The sequence below is a fragment of the Phyllostomus hastatus genome, unplaced genomic scaffold, assembly GCF_019186645.2.
Source record: "Phyllostomus hastatus isolate PE091 unplaced genomic scaffold, TTU_PhHast_1.1 phas_scaffold_93, whole genome shotgun sequence".
NCBI lineage: Eukaryota > Metazoa > Chordata > Mammalia > Chiroptera > Phyllostomidae > Phyllostomus > Phyllostomus hastatus.
This window is the reverse complement of record NW_025334042.1, coordinates 32,189,542-32,204,329: the sequence shown is the minus strand read 5'-3', so window position 1 is coordinate 32,204,329 and position 14,788 is coordinate 32,189,542. Positions and strand designations below refer to the sequence as shown.

At 36.9% G+C, this 14,788-nt stretch overlaps 1 protein-coding gene across 1 annotated transcript in view; it reads right to left on the bottom strand.

The window, feature by feature from the left end:
- The window catches only part of AMN1 (antagonist of mitotic exit network 1 homolog), a 50,004-nt gene that overhangs the window by 16,612 nt on the left and 18,604 nt on the right, over positions 1 to 14,788 (bottom strand). Inside the window, exons 2-3 of the mRNA XM_045829644.1 lie at positions 7,050 to 7,182; positions 895 to 1,039 (exon numbers count right to left, since the gene is read on the bottom strand). Of these exons, the coding sequence (XP_045685600.1) occupies positions 895 to 1,039; positions 7,050 to 7,182 (278 nt within the window). The remainder of the gene's footprint in view (positions 1 to 894; positions 1,040 to 7,049; positions 7,183 to 14,788) is intronic.

Below are 14,788 nucleotides of genomic sequence, written 5' to 3'. Positions count from 1 at the left end.
AAATTAAACCGGTACAAATGCACACTGGGAGACTGGTACATGAGAAAGTACTACATAAATAAATGTACTTCAGGATCCTAGGCCCTTCAGTCTACTGTGAAAAGATACCTTTATACACAAAATACACAAAACAGAAGACAGTAAATTTATGGGTAGGTAATTTTTACTGTTTCATAGCTTAAGAGAGAACTTTTTAAAAATTCATCTATGAACAGAATGAGAAGTTCCTTTAGTAAGTCATTATTTGTGTAAGCATTTAAAAACTTACGATTCTTTGCAATATTGTGAAAATCCTAACTTGTTAACCAAGATGATTTACAAAAAATAGCTTACCCACAAAATTTTCCAGAAACTTAGCTAAATAAGTCCTTCTTTCTTATATTGAAGAAAAAATTTTTTAAAAATCCTGTTTTGAAACAAAGGTAAAAATCCACTAATTCATGTATTAATGACACTGAAAAACGCACTTGTCTAGCTATGTTTAAAAACTATGCATTGTGCAGACTGATAGGAGAGTGCCTGGTAAATTTAGTCTGATGATAACTTAACCTTCTGTTGTAATGTTAGATCCCAAAAGTCTTAAAGTATGAACTAGTCATTTCTTGTTCCATTGTGTTGGGCAAAATATTTAAAATATAGCGGAATCTATTCATGTTTATTTTGAATATGTTTAAAATACAGAGTAGTGACTTACTCAGTGTATTTCTTACTTTTCAGCACTGGTTATAAGCAAGACTATTAATTTAGATTCTTTATCTTAGTTTTAATATTTTTGTTGGTCATTATAGTTTCTACTTCTTTGACATCTTTATATTTCCTTTTAACATATTTTCCCTTTTTTCTCCTAAATAGATAGATGGTGAATAGTAATCTACCAATTCATAATAAACATACCTTTTGAGGTTATAGAAACTCTGTTTTCTTTTGAGGAATTTAAATTTAATTCTTTCAGTTTTTTGCAGTTACACAGGTGCAGGAGAGCAGTATCTGAAATATCACAGGTCTGTAGATATAGAGTTTGGACTTCAGGATGTAAAATCTGTAATAAATATATAATTTTGAAAAACTAATTTTTCATGTAAGTATAAATGCTTTGGTAGTCATAACAGACAACTGGTGGATGGAAAATGCAGCAAAAAATAGAGAAACAATGCCTGTGTGGAGACAGATACATAAAGCGAGAAAACCAAGCCTATTTCCCACTGGAGATGTCCCTTCTAATGCCTCTAATGCCTTTAATGGAACAAATAGTACTGCCAAGAACACACGGCTGGGTACAGAGTAAAGTCCCACTGGACCTGGGAAGCAGAATCAGTGTGGTAGAGGTACTTCTTCTGTCCCAGTAAGTAGTTTCTGTCTATTATTAGAGATTCTAGCTATGCGCTTCATATATACCAAATGCTTACAGAGTAGTAGTATTGTTTATCATTTACCTCCTTCATTCTTATTTTTGGGACCTAGTACAAACAAACCTAATATTACTGAATACTCACTTGAGGGCAACAAATAGATCAGTTTCAAAGCATTCTGAGCTCTCTCTCAGAGAGTATTTTTCTTTTCTTTTTTCCAAAATAGAAAAATGACCTGACTTTTCTGAATGTAAGAGTAATGTATTGTTTTGTGAAACATTCACCCAATTTATTTATATTAAATTTTTAATTTATTAATTTTTAGAGAAATAGAGGAAGGGAGAGAGACAGAGGAAGGTGGGAGGAGGGATGTGGAGGGGAGAGAGATCAGCTTGTTGTTCCTCTTATTTATGCATTCATTTGTTGATTCTTGTACGTGCCCTGACCAGAGACTGAACCCACAGCCTTGGCATATTAAGATGACATTCTAGCCATTGGAACTACCCGGCCAGGGCTTCAATTTAGAAAAATTATACAAATGTACAAATAACTATTTCTACTTACTGGGTACTTAGCAGGAAGGGTACTAAGTATGCTGTATACATTGTCATTTAATATTCTTTCTTTTGCCCTTTCTCTCTCACATACACACACCCTTCAGAGGCTGGTATTGTCATTTTTTTAATGAGCAAGTTGAGGCATCCTGAATTGAAAGAGCAACACAAACTACACAACCAAAAAAGGAGCCGAGCTAGGTTTGCAAACCAGGTCTTTCTAATTTTAAAGGCTACTCTTTTAATCGTTCATAATACCAATACCCAAAGAAAAACATAATATTAGTTTTGATGTTTTTTGAATGAAAAAAGTCTTTTTGAAGAAAAATGAAATCATATATATACACACATACACAAATATACACACATATTTCGGGGCAAATTTTACAAAAACAATTGTGGTTGCATACTATTCCATAACTTATTAAATGCATCTTACACTGGCAAACACTTAAGCTGAACATGTAGGCTGATCTAGGGGGCAATATGGTACAGTGATTAAGAACATGTACTCTGGAGGCAGGCTGAGTTTAACAGTATGAAAAAATTTTTAAAAAACCCACTAAGAGTATGATAAAACTCTGGGTTTTTTGTGCCCCACTATTGTCATTATTAAACAGGGATAATATATTGTTAGAAATAAAGTTACCTTGTTTATTATAGTATATGCTGTATATAACTGTCAACTATTTTTTATATTACTATAAATGACATGATGATGACCATGCTTGTGTGCTTTCCCAATTATTTTCTTGAGATCAATTTCAGAAGTAAATGATAATTATGTGAGGTGACAAAGATGCTAAATAACCCTATTGTGGTAATCATTTCACAATAAATGAGTATCAAATAATCATGTGTGTTTAATACTTTAAACTTACACAATGTCATGTCAATTATACCTCAATAAAACTGGGGGAAAAAAACAGAAATAAAAGCGTTCAGTCAATGGTAAGCAAAATTTTAGGACTTTTAATGGTGCCAAACTGTTCTCCTAAAAGGCTTTTATTAATTTCTACTCTCATCAGCAGAGGATAAGAGTGACAGTTCTCCACACTATTGCCAACACTGGGTATTCCTGTTTTTTAAGTCTCTGCCAAATTAAAAGATAACTGTGACTTATTCCTTTTTTAAATTATATTTGATTGATTATGCTGTTACAGTTGTCCCAAGTTTTCTCCCTTTGCCCACCTCCACCCAGTACCCTCCACTCCCTCAGGCAATCCCTACACCATTGTTCATGTCCATGGGTCATGTGTATAAGTTCTTTGGCTACTCCATTTCCTATACTGTACTTTACATCCCCATGGCTGTTCTGTAACTACCTATTTGTACCTCTTAATCCCCTCACCTATTCACCCATTCCCCCACACCCCAATCCCATCTGGCAACCATCAAAACACTCTCTGTATCATGATTCTGACTAATTTCTAATGAGGTTAAATATACTTTTATTGAGATACATGTAATTGGTGATTTGTATTTCTTTGAGTATTTTCTGATTCTTCTTTTTTAGTATTTGTTTTGTTTTTTCTTATTGGTTTGTGAGGATTCTTTATATTGTTAAGAAAAAAACCCATAGAATTTCATATGTATTGCATATATTTTTCCTAATTACTTGACTGTGCTTCTTATTTTTTCTTTTTGCCATAAAGAAGCTCTATTTTTATATAATCAAATACATCAATCTTTTATCTTCTTGGTTTCTAACTTTGGTGCTGTTCATTAATTTTGACTAAGAACTGCAAAGCAAAAAAATTTATTTGGGATCCTCAGGAACTGCAATTCTGAAGCTACAAATTTGGGCAGAAATTCAACTGTGTTCCAAGGAGGAAAGAGAGAGCTTTTATAAAGACAGAAAGCGGGGCACTATTAGAGGGTTACACAAGTTGTTGTAAGAGCTGTGATTGGTGCTGTCAGGCAGATTTACACTGTGCTGTCTGTACATGATTGTTGCTTTGTCTTTTGATAGGTGAAAATTTTATTTTTTAATAGAGAGTTCAGTGATGCAGAGCCAGTTCCAGGAACTGTGTAGCAAGATGTAGTCATTTGTGATTTAGCCTCCTTCAAAAGTTCAACTTCATATGGAGTGGTTGTGTTAGCTCAGCTTCATGGGGGCCTCCCAGCTCCATTTTAGGTTGCTCTTGATAATACTAACTCCATTTTGCTGTTTTTTTTTTCTTTTCACAGTGCCATGTTAAAAAAGGTCTTCCCCATCCAGACAGTATAAAAAGATTTAGGAAATATTTCAAAAAGAGCCACCCAAAGATATGTGCAACTTTGCAACAGAAGTTACACTTGGTTTCATAAGGAGGTCTCTTGCAAGGATGGGGATTAGAGGGAGGAAAATCATGTTTTTATTTTTTCTATCTCATTTATCCCCTCAGCCAATTTTTATTCAGGTGAAATTAGGTTTAAATGAATATTAAAGGTTGCCATAAAACAAAAGTTTAAGTCACTGAAATACAGACTAAAGCACCTCTTTTTAACTGGTGTGCTACAAAAGGCACACTGGTATGACATAAGAATTTTTAAAACATGGAATACCTGACTATTTATTCAGGGATACTAACTTCTTTTCCTTACATTGTCAAATTTAAAAAATGACAACAGTCAGCTGAATAACTGTCCAGTCTGGATGAATCAAAATTATACCTATTTTTTTTTGGTCAGATAGGCAAAGAATGTTTTTTGGTGTGTTGCAGAATTTCAGTAGTTTATTCATGCCATGAAATGAAAAAAATTGAAAATTGCTGGACTAAAGGGATGGAATGAAATGAGGGCAGTAGAGAAGAGAAGAAACTCACCAGTTTTCTGTAGTGTCATAATGTTTCATCTGGGAGCCAAATGTAAATTATACATATCCGTGGAACCATCAACAGTAAGAATCTGGATATTATTCTACCTCCACAGAGCCAAGCAGACTACAACACTAAAATGTCTGTGTTCAAATGCAAGCTAACACGAAGAAAATAAGCATTGAAGGTTAATGCTGGAAGAATCGCTAAGATACACTGAAGCACAAGTACAATGTGAAATCACAGGGATGGTCATATGGTGGAGTGTCATCATCAGAGTTTGCTTCCTTTTGATCACAGGCTTTGGGGTCAAGGTGTGGCAAAAACAGCAATTAGTACAGCAGTCTCCCCTAATCTGTAATTTTATTTTCCATAGTTTCAGGTACTCATGGTCAACCATGGTCTAAAAATATTACATGGAAAATTCTAGAAATGAAGAATTAGTAAGTTTTAAATTGTGCACCATCTTAAGTAATATGATGACATCTTGCACTGTCCCACTCCATCCTGCCCCGCTTGTGAATCATCCCTTTGTCAAGTGTATCCACACTGTACATGCTACCTGCATATCAGTCACTTAGTAGCCACATCAGTGATCAGAGTGACTGTCACAGGATTGTGGTGCTTGTGTTCAAGTACTCTTATTTTATATAACAATAGCCCCAAAGCACAAGAGTAGTGATGCTGGCAATTCAGATATACCAAAGAAAAGCTGTGAAGTGCTTCCTTTAAGTGAAAAAGTACGTATGTATAGAGAAATAGATACTATATATAGGGTTCAGTACCATCCACAGTTTCAGAAATCCACCAGGAGAATTGGAACATTTCCCTCACAGATAGGGTAAACTGCTGTAGTTCTAGTCTCTGCAGACAGTGATGATAGCTATAACCCCAAAGACTGTCACGTACCACACATACACACACACCCTACATGACAGCAGGTGAAGATGGAACCCTACAGAGAAAGCCGGGAGGGGTCACAGACAGTGACAACAGCACCTGGACCTGCCCTTGGATGCTCTCATGGTGTGAGAGGCCTGTCCTCCCCACATACACACACACAGCGTGCACAACGGACTTAGGAAAACTGTCTTGGGGATGCGGGTGGGACAGGGGAACTATTTTTCAGTATCTCTCCTGTTTTGAGTCTTCTCTGCTTTCTTTTTTTTCTCCCTTAAAAACAAAAACAAAAACAAAAACCAATAATAGCCCTGGCTGGTGTAGCTCAGTGGATTGAGCACGGGCCTGCAAACCAAAGAATCACAATTTGATTCCCAGTCAGGGCACATGCCTGGGTCACAGGCCAGCTCCCAGCAGGGGATGCACCATAGAGGCAACCATACATTGATGTTTCTCTTCTTCTCTCCTTCCCTTCCCCTCTAAAGATAAATAAATGAAATCTTTAAAAAATAATAATAAAAATAAAGGTCTCTTAAAAAGACAAAATAAAACAAAACAACCTGAGGTTCAATGTCAGAAAGAGTGGCAAGCTAGGATTTTAATTCGTGTTGGAGACGCTAACTATATTTAATGCCTTAAAGAACAGCAAATTTTAGCTTAGTTGTAGGGAGAGAGTAAGTATAAATTAGTAGGATTTAGGTATCCAGAAAAGGAATGAGAAGAGTTTAAAAGGGTGATTTTTTAAAACTGCTGACTGTTATCCATAAATGGATAAAATCTATTTAGTAGGCTGTGATCAATATTTTTAAAAGTAATACAACATAAGAGAATAAAATAGAGAATATCCAAGTGTACTGCCTACAGTACAGTGAATCCTCACTTAGCGTCATTGATGGGTTCTGTGACTTTAAGCCAAATTACATCTACTGAAATCAATTTTACCATAGGCTCACTGATATAAACAAGAGCTAAGTTCCTATGGCATCTCATCAATGTTTTAACAAAATGATGTTATTCCAGGACCTACTGTATTGTTACAGGTAAGTGTGGTTTGTGTACTAGATTCACAATGTAACATATATTTCTTACCATAGGTCTTTTCTTGGTGCTATTTGTTTATTAACCCTGCATTTAATTTTTTTTTTTTACCTTTTCCAGCTTTATTGAGGTATAATTGATCAACAAGTTTAAAACTTTTTGAAAATGTGGAGATCAAGGGTGCTGGTCCTATGAAGACAATGGAAGTAACTGAAATAATGGTAGGGGGAGATTTTTTAGGAATTATTCCACACGAACATTTTGGTTATCTGTAGAAAATAAAAACCCTGAGGCTTTATTATATTTTAAAATTATTACTAATCTGACTATATATCATTGCTCCAGAAATCTGAAACCAAATCCAAATAGTAAAATATATATGCTTACTTTATAGTTGTACATACTCTTACCTCACTTATATTTGAATCTGTTATCTGCCCCTTCACGCTCATTATTCTTATCAGTCTATCTTTTATGCCAGGAGGCAAAAGCTTAATGTCTGTGATATATCTGGAAATATTCTTCGTAAAGTACCAAAGGCACCTGAAATACAAATATATAATAATATAGTAAATGATACTGTACCAGTACTAATTTCAAATTTATTTAATGCTGTTTAAGTACTTAAGTCCTTTTATAAAAGAGTAGATTTTTTAAATTTTCTTTTTCAGTTATAGTTTACATTGAATACCATTTTGTATTATTTTCAGGTGTATAACGTGGGGGTTAGATAATCATATACCTCACAAAGTGTTTTCCCCAATATTTCCAGTACTCACCTGGCTCCATACATAGACATTACATTGTTGAAAAGGGTATACATTTTATGTTAATATTTACAACTTAAGCTTCATAAGATGCAAAGCTTAGTCTGTGCTCAGTAATGGACAAGTTGTTCTTCCTTTTACAAGAGTGATTTTTAACTGCTGTAGTTTTTAACTTTTTTTTCTCAGCATATCTCATTTACTAAAATGCATTCTAAATGATCCTCCAAAAAGCATTTTTTCTAAGTCAATCTTTCTAATTCCCAAGACACAAGATTTCAGTCCCATATTCCTAAGGAAGCATTAAACTAGGGCCTACTAATTGACAAGTTTTATCTGTTAATCTATCAAATTTGTTTTCACTATTTTTCTTTAAAAAATTATACAGGTAATGAAATCACTAAAGAGAACTATAAGCACCCAGACTCCACAAATAGCAATCATAGAGAAAAGAAACTTAGTGCCAGGACTGTATATGCTTAAAGGAGAGTTATCAGAGCAGGCAACAACCAAGACCCATATGACCAACATACGCATATGTAGCTTGAAATTTCTCTGAGGAACTCATACTTTAAATAAACAAATATAAAATTTATTTAATTTCTGCTTACAAATACCCACCTATATACATAACTTTACATTCATGAATAAATGTGTTCATTCACTTGAATTTTTTTAGTGTAACCTTTATTTTTTCTTTTCCTCTTTTGGCTGCCTCTGCCATTCCCTCTAATCCTTCCCCCTTTCATTAGTTTAATTCTTCAAGCTAACTTAGTGTATGTTCTTTCATATTTTTTCTCTGAGCTTGTACAGACACACACATACACACATACTTGAAGGGTGAAAGGAGGATCACAGTTTCCTAAAATGGCAGCATTCTATACTTACTTCTCTATACCTTATTTTACTCAATATCTTATTAATAAAATCAGCATCTTTAAAGCATCAAGTACAGTTTTAATTCTCCTTTAATGGTTACCTAATATTTCACAGTGTGGATAATTCATATAGTCATTCCCCTATTGATAAACATTCTACTGTTTCTAGGATATGTTAACATATATTGTCAGATTGTTTTACAAGAAGCCTGTAATACTTCATATTTCTATCATCAGTATTGGAGGGTTCCTTTTCCTCTACAACCCTCAAGCAGCAGATATTACTATTCATTTTATTTATTTTTATCATTTATTTCCATTATCTTTATTTCCTGATCCCATCCCCCATCACTCTAGGAAATCATCTAATGTCAAATGTGTTTCCTTCTGTTGTATTTGTCCCTTAAATATGATTGTTGTAGGCATGTGGTTCTACTTTATGTATATTTGTCATAGATTTCTTTAGTTTTTCCACTCAGCATTATGTTTTTAAGATCTATTTACTCTTAAATGTTAGAAGATCTCATGGGTGAACTCTTGTTTATATCAGTGAGCCAATCTCACTAATTTGTATTTTCCTAATTACTAGTAAATTTAACATCTTTTCATGCATTTGCTGGCTATATACATATGCTATTCTCTACATTGTCTGTTCATAGCCTTTGTCCATTTTGATATTTTTGACTTAAATTTGCAAGAGATGTTTTTGTGGCCAAATACATGACTGATTTTGTATATGCTCTACAAATATTCAAAGAATATATATTCTTTATTTGAGAGATGTAGCATTCTATTACGTGTGTGTCTAAATATGTTTGTATATGTGTGCACACAAGTTAATTATGTGAATATACAAGCTATGTCCAGAAAAAGTCCAGCCATTGTTAATATAATGAGAGCGGTTTGTGCAACATCACTGTAACCTGGCAGCCAAGGACAGTGGAGTGGAATGTGCATGCATGAACAATGACGACTTCCCTGTACTACTCAGTGGAAGTGGTAGACACCATTGACTGGGCATAAGTACAGTGTGGTCATGGCATTTCAAATGAGTGAGTAGAGCAACAAATCTGCATCAAATCTTGCATTAAATATGAACATTTCTCCACAGAACCTATTCAGATGATTCAGAAGGCTGCAGCTATAGGCAATTGGTGATTGGCAGCTTCACCAACACAGATGTGAGCCCACTCACATCTTCTGTAGAGTTTTTTTGAAATATCAAATGACCCAGGTGACTCAGACCACTACAGCCAAGTTTTTGGCACTCTGCAACTTCTGGTTTTTCCCCAAACTGAAATTACCTTTAAAAGGGAGGATATTTCAGGCCGTTGATGAGATTCAGGAAAGTATGATTCGGCAGCTGATGGCAATTGGGAGAACTGTGTGAGGTCCCAAGGTACCTACTGTGAAGGGTACTAAGGCATCATTATCCTAACTACAATGGGTTTTCTTTTGGAGGTTTTTTTAAAATTACATTTTATTGATTACACTATTACAATTGTCCCAATATTTACCTTTGTCCTGATCCACATACCACCCCTCACCCCCTCAGGCAATCCCCACACCATTGTTCATGTCCATGGGCCATACATATAACTTCTTTGGCTACTCTATTTCCTATACTGTACTTTATATCCCCATGGCTATTCTGTAACTACCTATTTGTACTTCTTAATCCCCGTACCTCTTCACCTATTCCTCTACAAACCCTCCCATCTGGCAACCATCAAAACATTCTCCATATCCATGAAACTGTCTCTGTTCTTCTTGTCTGCTTAGTTTGTTTTTTAGATTCAATTGTTGATAGATTTGTGTTTTTTTGCCATTTTATTGTTCATAGTTTTGATCTTCTTTTTCTTAAATAAGTCCCCTTAACATTTCACATAATAATCATTTGGTGGTAATGAAATCCTTTAGTTTTTTTCTTGTCTGGGAAGCTATCTGTCTGCCCTTTGAACCTAAATGGTATCTTTGATGGGTAGAGCACTCTTGGCTATAGGTCCCTGCTTTCCATGACTTCGGATATTTCTTGCCAATACTTTCTAGCCTGCAAAGTCTCTCCTGAGAAATCAGCTGACAGTCATGGGAACTCCCCTATAGGTAACTAACTGCTTTTCTCTTGCTGTGTTTAAGATTCTCTCTTTATCTTTAACCTCTGGCATATTATATATGATATGTATTGGAGTGGGCCTCTTTGCATCCATCTTGTTTGCGATTCTATGTGCTTCCTGTACTTACATGTCTATTTTCACCAACTTAGAGAAGTTTCCTGTCATTTTTTCAAATAGATTTCTAATTTATTTCTTTCTTCTCCTTCTGCCACACCTATGATGCAAATGTCAGAAAGCTTGGAGTTGTCCCAGAGGATGCTTACATTATTCTTGTTTTTTGGGGATTCTTTTTTCTTTTTGTTGGTATGATTCTTTTTTCTTCCTTATGTTCCAAATTATTTATTTGATTCTCAGCTTCATCCATCCTACTGTTATTTTCCTGTAAATTGTTCTTTATTTCAATTAGTGAATCCTTTGTTTTGACTAGAATCTTTTTATGCTGTCGAGGTCCTCACTAAGTTCCTAGAATATCCTTATAACCAGTGTTTTGAACTCTGCATCTGATAGATTGCTTATCTCCATTTTGTTTAGTTCTTTTCCTGGAGTTTTGATCTGTTCTTTCATTTGGGCCATGTTTCTTTGTCTCCTCATTTTGGCATCCTCCCTATGTTTGTTTCTATGTATAAGGTAGAGCTGCTTTGACTCTGTCTTGGTAGCATGGCCTAATGTAGTAGGTGTCCTGTAGCATGCAGTAGAACAGCCTTCCCATCACTCAAGCTGTGTACTTGAGGTATACATTTCATGTAGGCTGAGTACACCCTCCTCTAATAGTTGAGCCTTGATTACTGTTGGGAGGTTAATGGGAAGGATTTACCCAGGCCAGTTAGCTGCAAGGACTGGCTGTGACCACTGACTACCATCTCTACCTTCTGTGGAGGATCAACTGTGCAGGGCCAGTGTGGTGGTGCTTTGACGTGATCTTTAGCAATCCACTGGGTGTGCAGGCTCTGGGGTTTCCTGGGTGTTGCAGGCCAAAGTCAGGGCCCACCTATGTTCTGCCTGGGACCTCCCTGCATGAGCTATAAAGCAAACTGAAATGGTTGCTACTTGTGCTGGCTTAGAGATTCCCAGGTCAAGCCAAGGTGTGAATCCCATATTTTGGATGGGAAGGATTCTCAGGGGATTTCCAGAACAGGGCAAAAAGTGTTAGCCTCGTTGATGGAGTATCAGAAATGGCACCTTCCTGTTGGTCCTGTGGCCCTGTGGCCCTGTGAGGGGGAAGGGCTCAGAAAAGGGACAATGGCCTTTGCCTGCCTTTCAGTTTGGGAGAAAGCTCTCCCCCAGTTCCCGCCATGATGCAGACACTTCAGTTCTTCCCTGTATGCCACTGGTGACTTTCAAGCTGCTTCCGTGGTGCTGGAGCTCAAAGGGAGTGAATCTGAATAGGTGAGTCCATGTGTGGGTTCTTTAAGGGGAACTACTGGGACTCCAGAAATTTCTTCCACCAACTCAATCCCTGCTGGAAATTTCAGCCAGAAGTTATGGGGACTTATCTTTCCAGCACTGGATCCCTGAGCTGGGGGTGCTGGTGTGGGGTTGGGACTCCACACTCCTGAGGTATTCCTCCTGAGTATTTACCCACCACATATGGATGTGGGACCAGCACTTTCTGCATCTCTGCCCCTAATACTAGTCTGGATGGATGTTGTTTCTTTAATTTCATAGATTCAGGCTTCCATTCAATTTGATTTCCAATGGTTCTGAGTGATGGTTAATATATATTTTAGAGGAAATTTTATGTGGTTGTGTGAGGAGGCAAGCTTTGTTTACCTATGTCACCATCTTAACCATAAGTCCTGTACAGTGTTTCTTGTATTTGTATCTTATTCAATTAATGTCTCTGTTTTTCATATTACATGGCTGGATAACTTCTGGGCAGACCTTATATGATTGCTTATTGATGGTATTAATAATTCTATTTATTTTTTAATATATTTTATTGATTATGCTATTACAGTTGTCCCATTTCCACCCTTCACTCCCCTCCACCCTGTACACCATCTCCCACCCACATTCCCCCCCTTTTAGTTCATGTCCATGTGTCATACTTATGAGTTCTTTAGCTTCTACATTTCCCGTACTATTCTTGCCCTCCCCCTATCTATTTTCAACCTACCATCTATGCTACTTATTCTCTGTACCTTTTCCCCCTCTCTCCTCCTCCCACCCCCCTGTTGCTAACCCTCCATGTGACCTCCATTTCTGTGGTTCTGCTCCTGTTCTAGTTGTTTGCTTAGTTTCTTTTGGTTTTGCTTTAGGTGTGGTTGTTAATAATTGTGAGTTTGCTGTCCTTTTACTATACATGTTTTTTTTTATCTTCTTTTCTTAGATAAGTCCCTTTAGCATTTCATAAAATAAGGGCTTGGTGATGATGAACTCCTTTAACTTGACCTTATCTGAGAAGCACTTTATCTTCCCTTCCATTCTAAATGAGAGCTTTGCTGGATAGAGCAATCTTGCATGTGGGTCCTTGTCTTTCATGACTTGGAATATTTCTTTCCAGCCCCTTCTTGCCTGTAAGATCCCTTTTGAGAAATCAGCTGACAGTCTGATGGGAACTCCTTTGTAGGTTACTGTCCCCTTATCCCTTGCTGCTTCTAGGATTCTCTCCTTCATTTCTACCTTGGCTAATGTAATTATGATGTGCCTTGGTGTGTTCCTCCTTGGGTCCAACTTCTTTGGGGCTCTCTGAGCTTCCTGGATTTCTTGGAGGACTATTTCCTTTGCCAGATTGGGGAAGTTCTCCTTTATTATTTGTTCAAATATGTGCTCAATCTGTTGCTTTTCCCCTTCCCCTTCTGGTACCCCTATAATTCGGATGTTGGAACGTTTAAAGATGTCCTGGATGCTCTTAAGCTTCTCCTCATTTTTTTGAATTCTTATATCTTCATGCTTTCCTGCTTGGTTGATTCTATCTTCCTTCTGGTCCACTGTATTGGTTTGAGACCCAGTTTCCTTCCCTTCACTATCGGCTCTCCTCCGTGTATCTTCCTGCATCTCTTTTATGGTAACCTGCATCTTTTCATCTAATTTGCACTCAAAATCAACCAATTCCATGAGCTTTCTGATCACCAGTGTTTTGAACTGCGCATCTGATAGATTGGCTATTTCTTGGTCGCTCAAAAGGATGAGTCCTGGGGGACTAATCTGTTCTTCTGTTGGAAACATGTCTCTCCCTCTCTCTCCCTTTTTTTTTCTGGTCTGGTCACTCTTGTTACGGTGAGGGGCAGAGTCTTAGGTGTTCACTGGGGCTGGGCACCCCAGTTGCTAGATTGTGATGTTATATGTGGGGGTGGGGGTGGGAGCGGGAGTGGGGACGGGAGGGAACAATGGCAGTAGTTCCATTCTCCTGGGATCTCAGTCCCTTCTCTGGGATCCTGGGCTGCGAGCTCTGCCCTGGTCCACAATCGCCGCCTCACTGGGTCCGCCAGCCGCAGCTTGCATACTCAGGGTCCACCGCTGCGTTCTTGAGCGCCCTGGATGGCTTACACACCAAGTTCATGCCAAGTTTTCCCCGACCTCCGTGCACCCGCGCCCGCCCGCTCGTCCTCTTGGCCCCTCCTACCAGTCTGGATGTATGGGTCTACTTCACCTTCTTGGCTGTCTGACTTCCATTCAGATAAATCCTCTATCAGTTCTGGGTGTTATTCTAGCTCTAAATTGTTGTTGTTCTAATCTTGGTTCTGTGTGGAGGTACGTGCGTCCACCTATTCCTCCATCTTGCCGGAAGTCCTATTTTTTTCTGTGAAATCTATAGAATTCCTAGTTTACAATACTTGCATTTTCAATGTTTTCCTTTCATCTGTACTTGTTTTGGTTAGTTTATGTGCTTAATGCTTTAGAATGAAATTTTTCAAAAATACAGAAAACAGAAATATATAAATTCATGTACCCCAGACCTAGAAATTTAAAATGTTACTATTTCATCATATTGTATCAGATATCTTTCTTAAAACATAAAATGTTTCAGATAAAATTAAAGCCTCTTTTGAATATTTAGGCTTACTCCCTTGATCTCCCTTTGCAGAGGCAACTTCTACCTTGAATTTTTAAAAAAAAGCTTTCTGTCCACGGTTTTATTATACTCTTAATACTAAAGGAGATCCATAAGTAACATGGGAGTACTGTTTTCTGTATGCATAAAATGTAGTGTATTAAGTTTCTATGTGACTGAATTTGTCAATTGTCCATGCACTTGTGATAATTTTTTATAAGCCTATGGTGTTAGCTGCAAATTTATGATCATTATATCTTCTTGTGGAATATTCCTTTTATCATTAAGTAGAGCCTTTCTCTATCCATATTATGTTTTTCACTTCATATTCTATTTGGTGTTTTTTTTTGTATGTAAGATTTTATTTATTTTTATTATGGTTTTATCTTTTAAAGATTT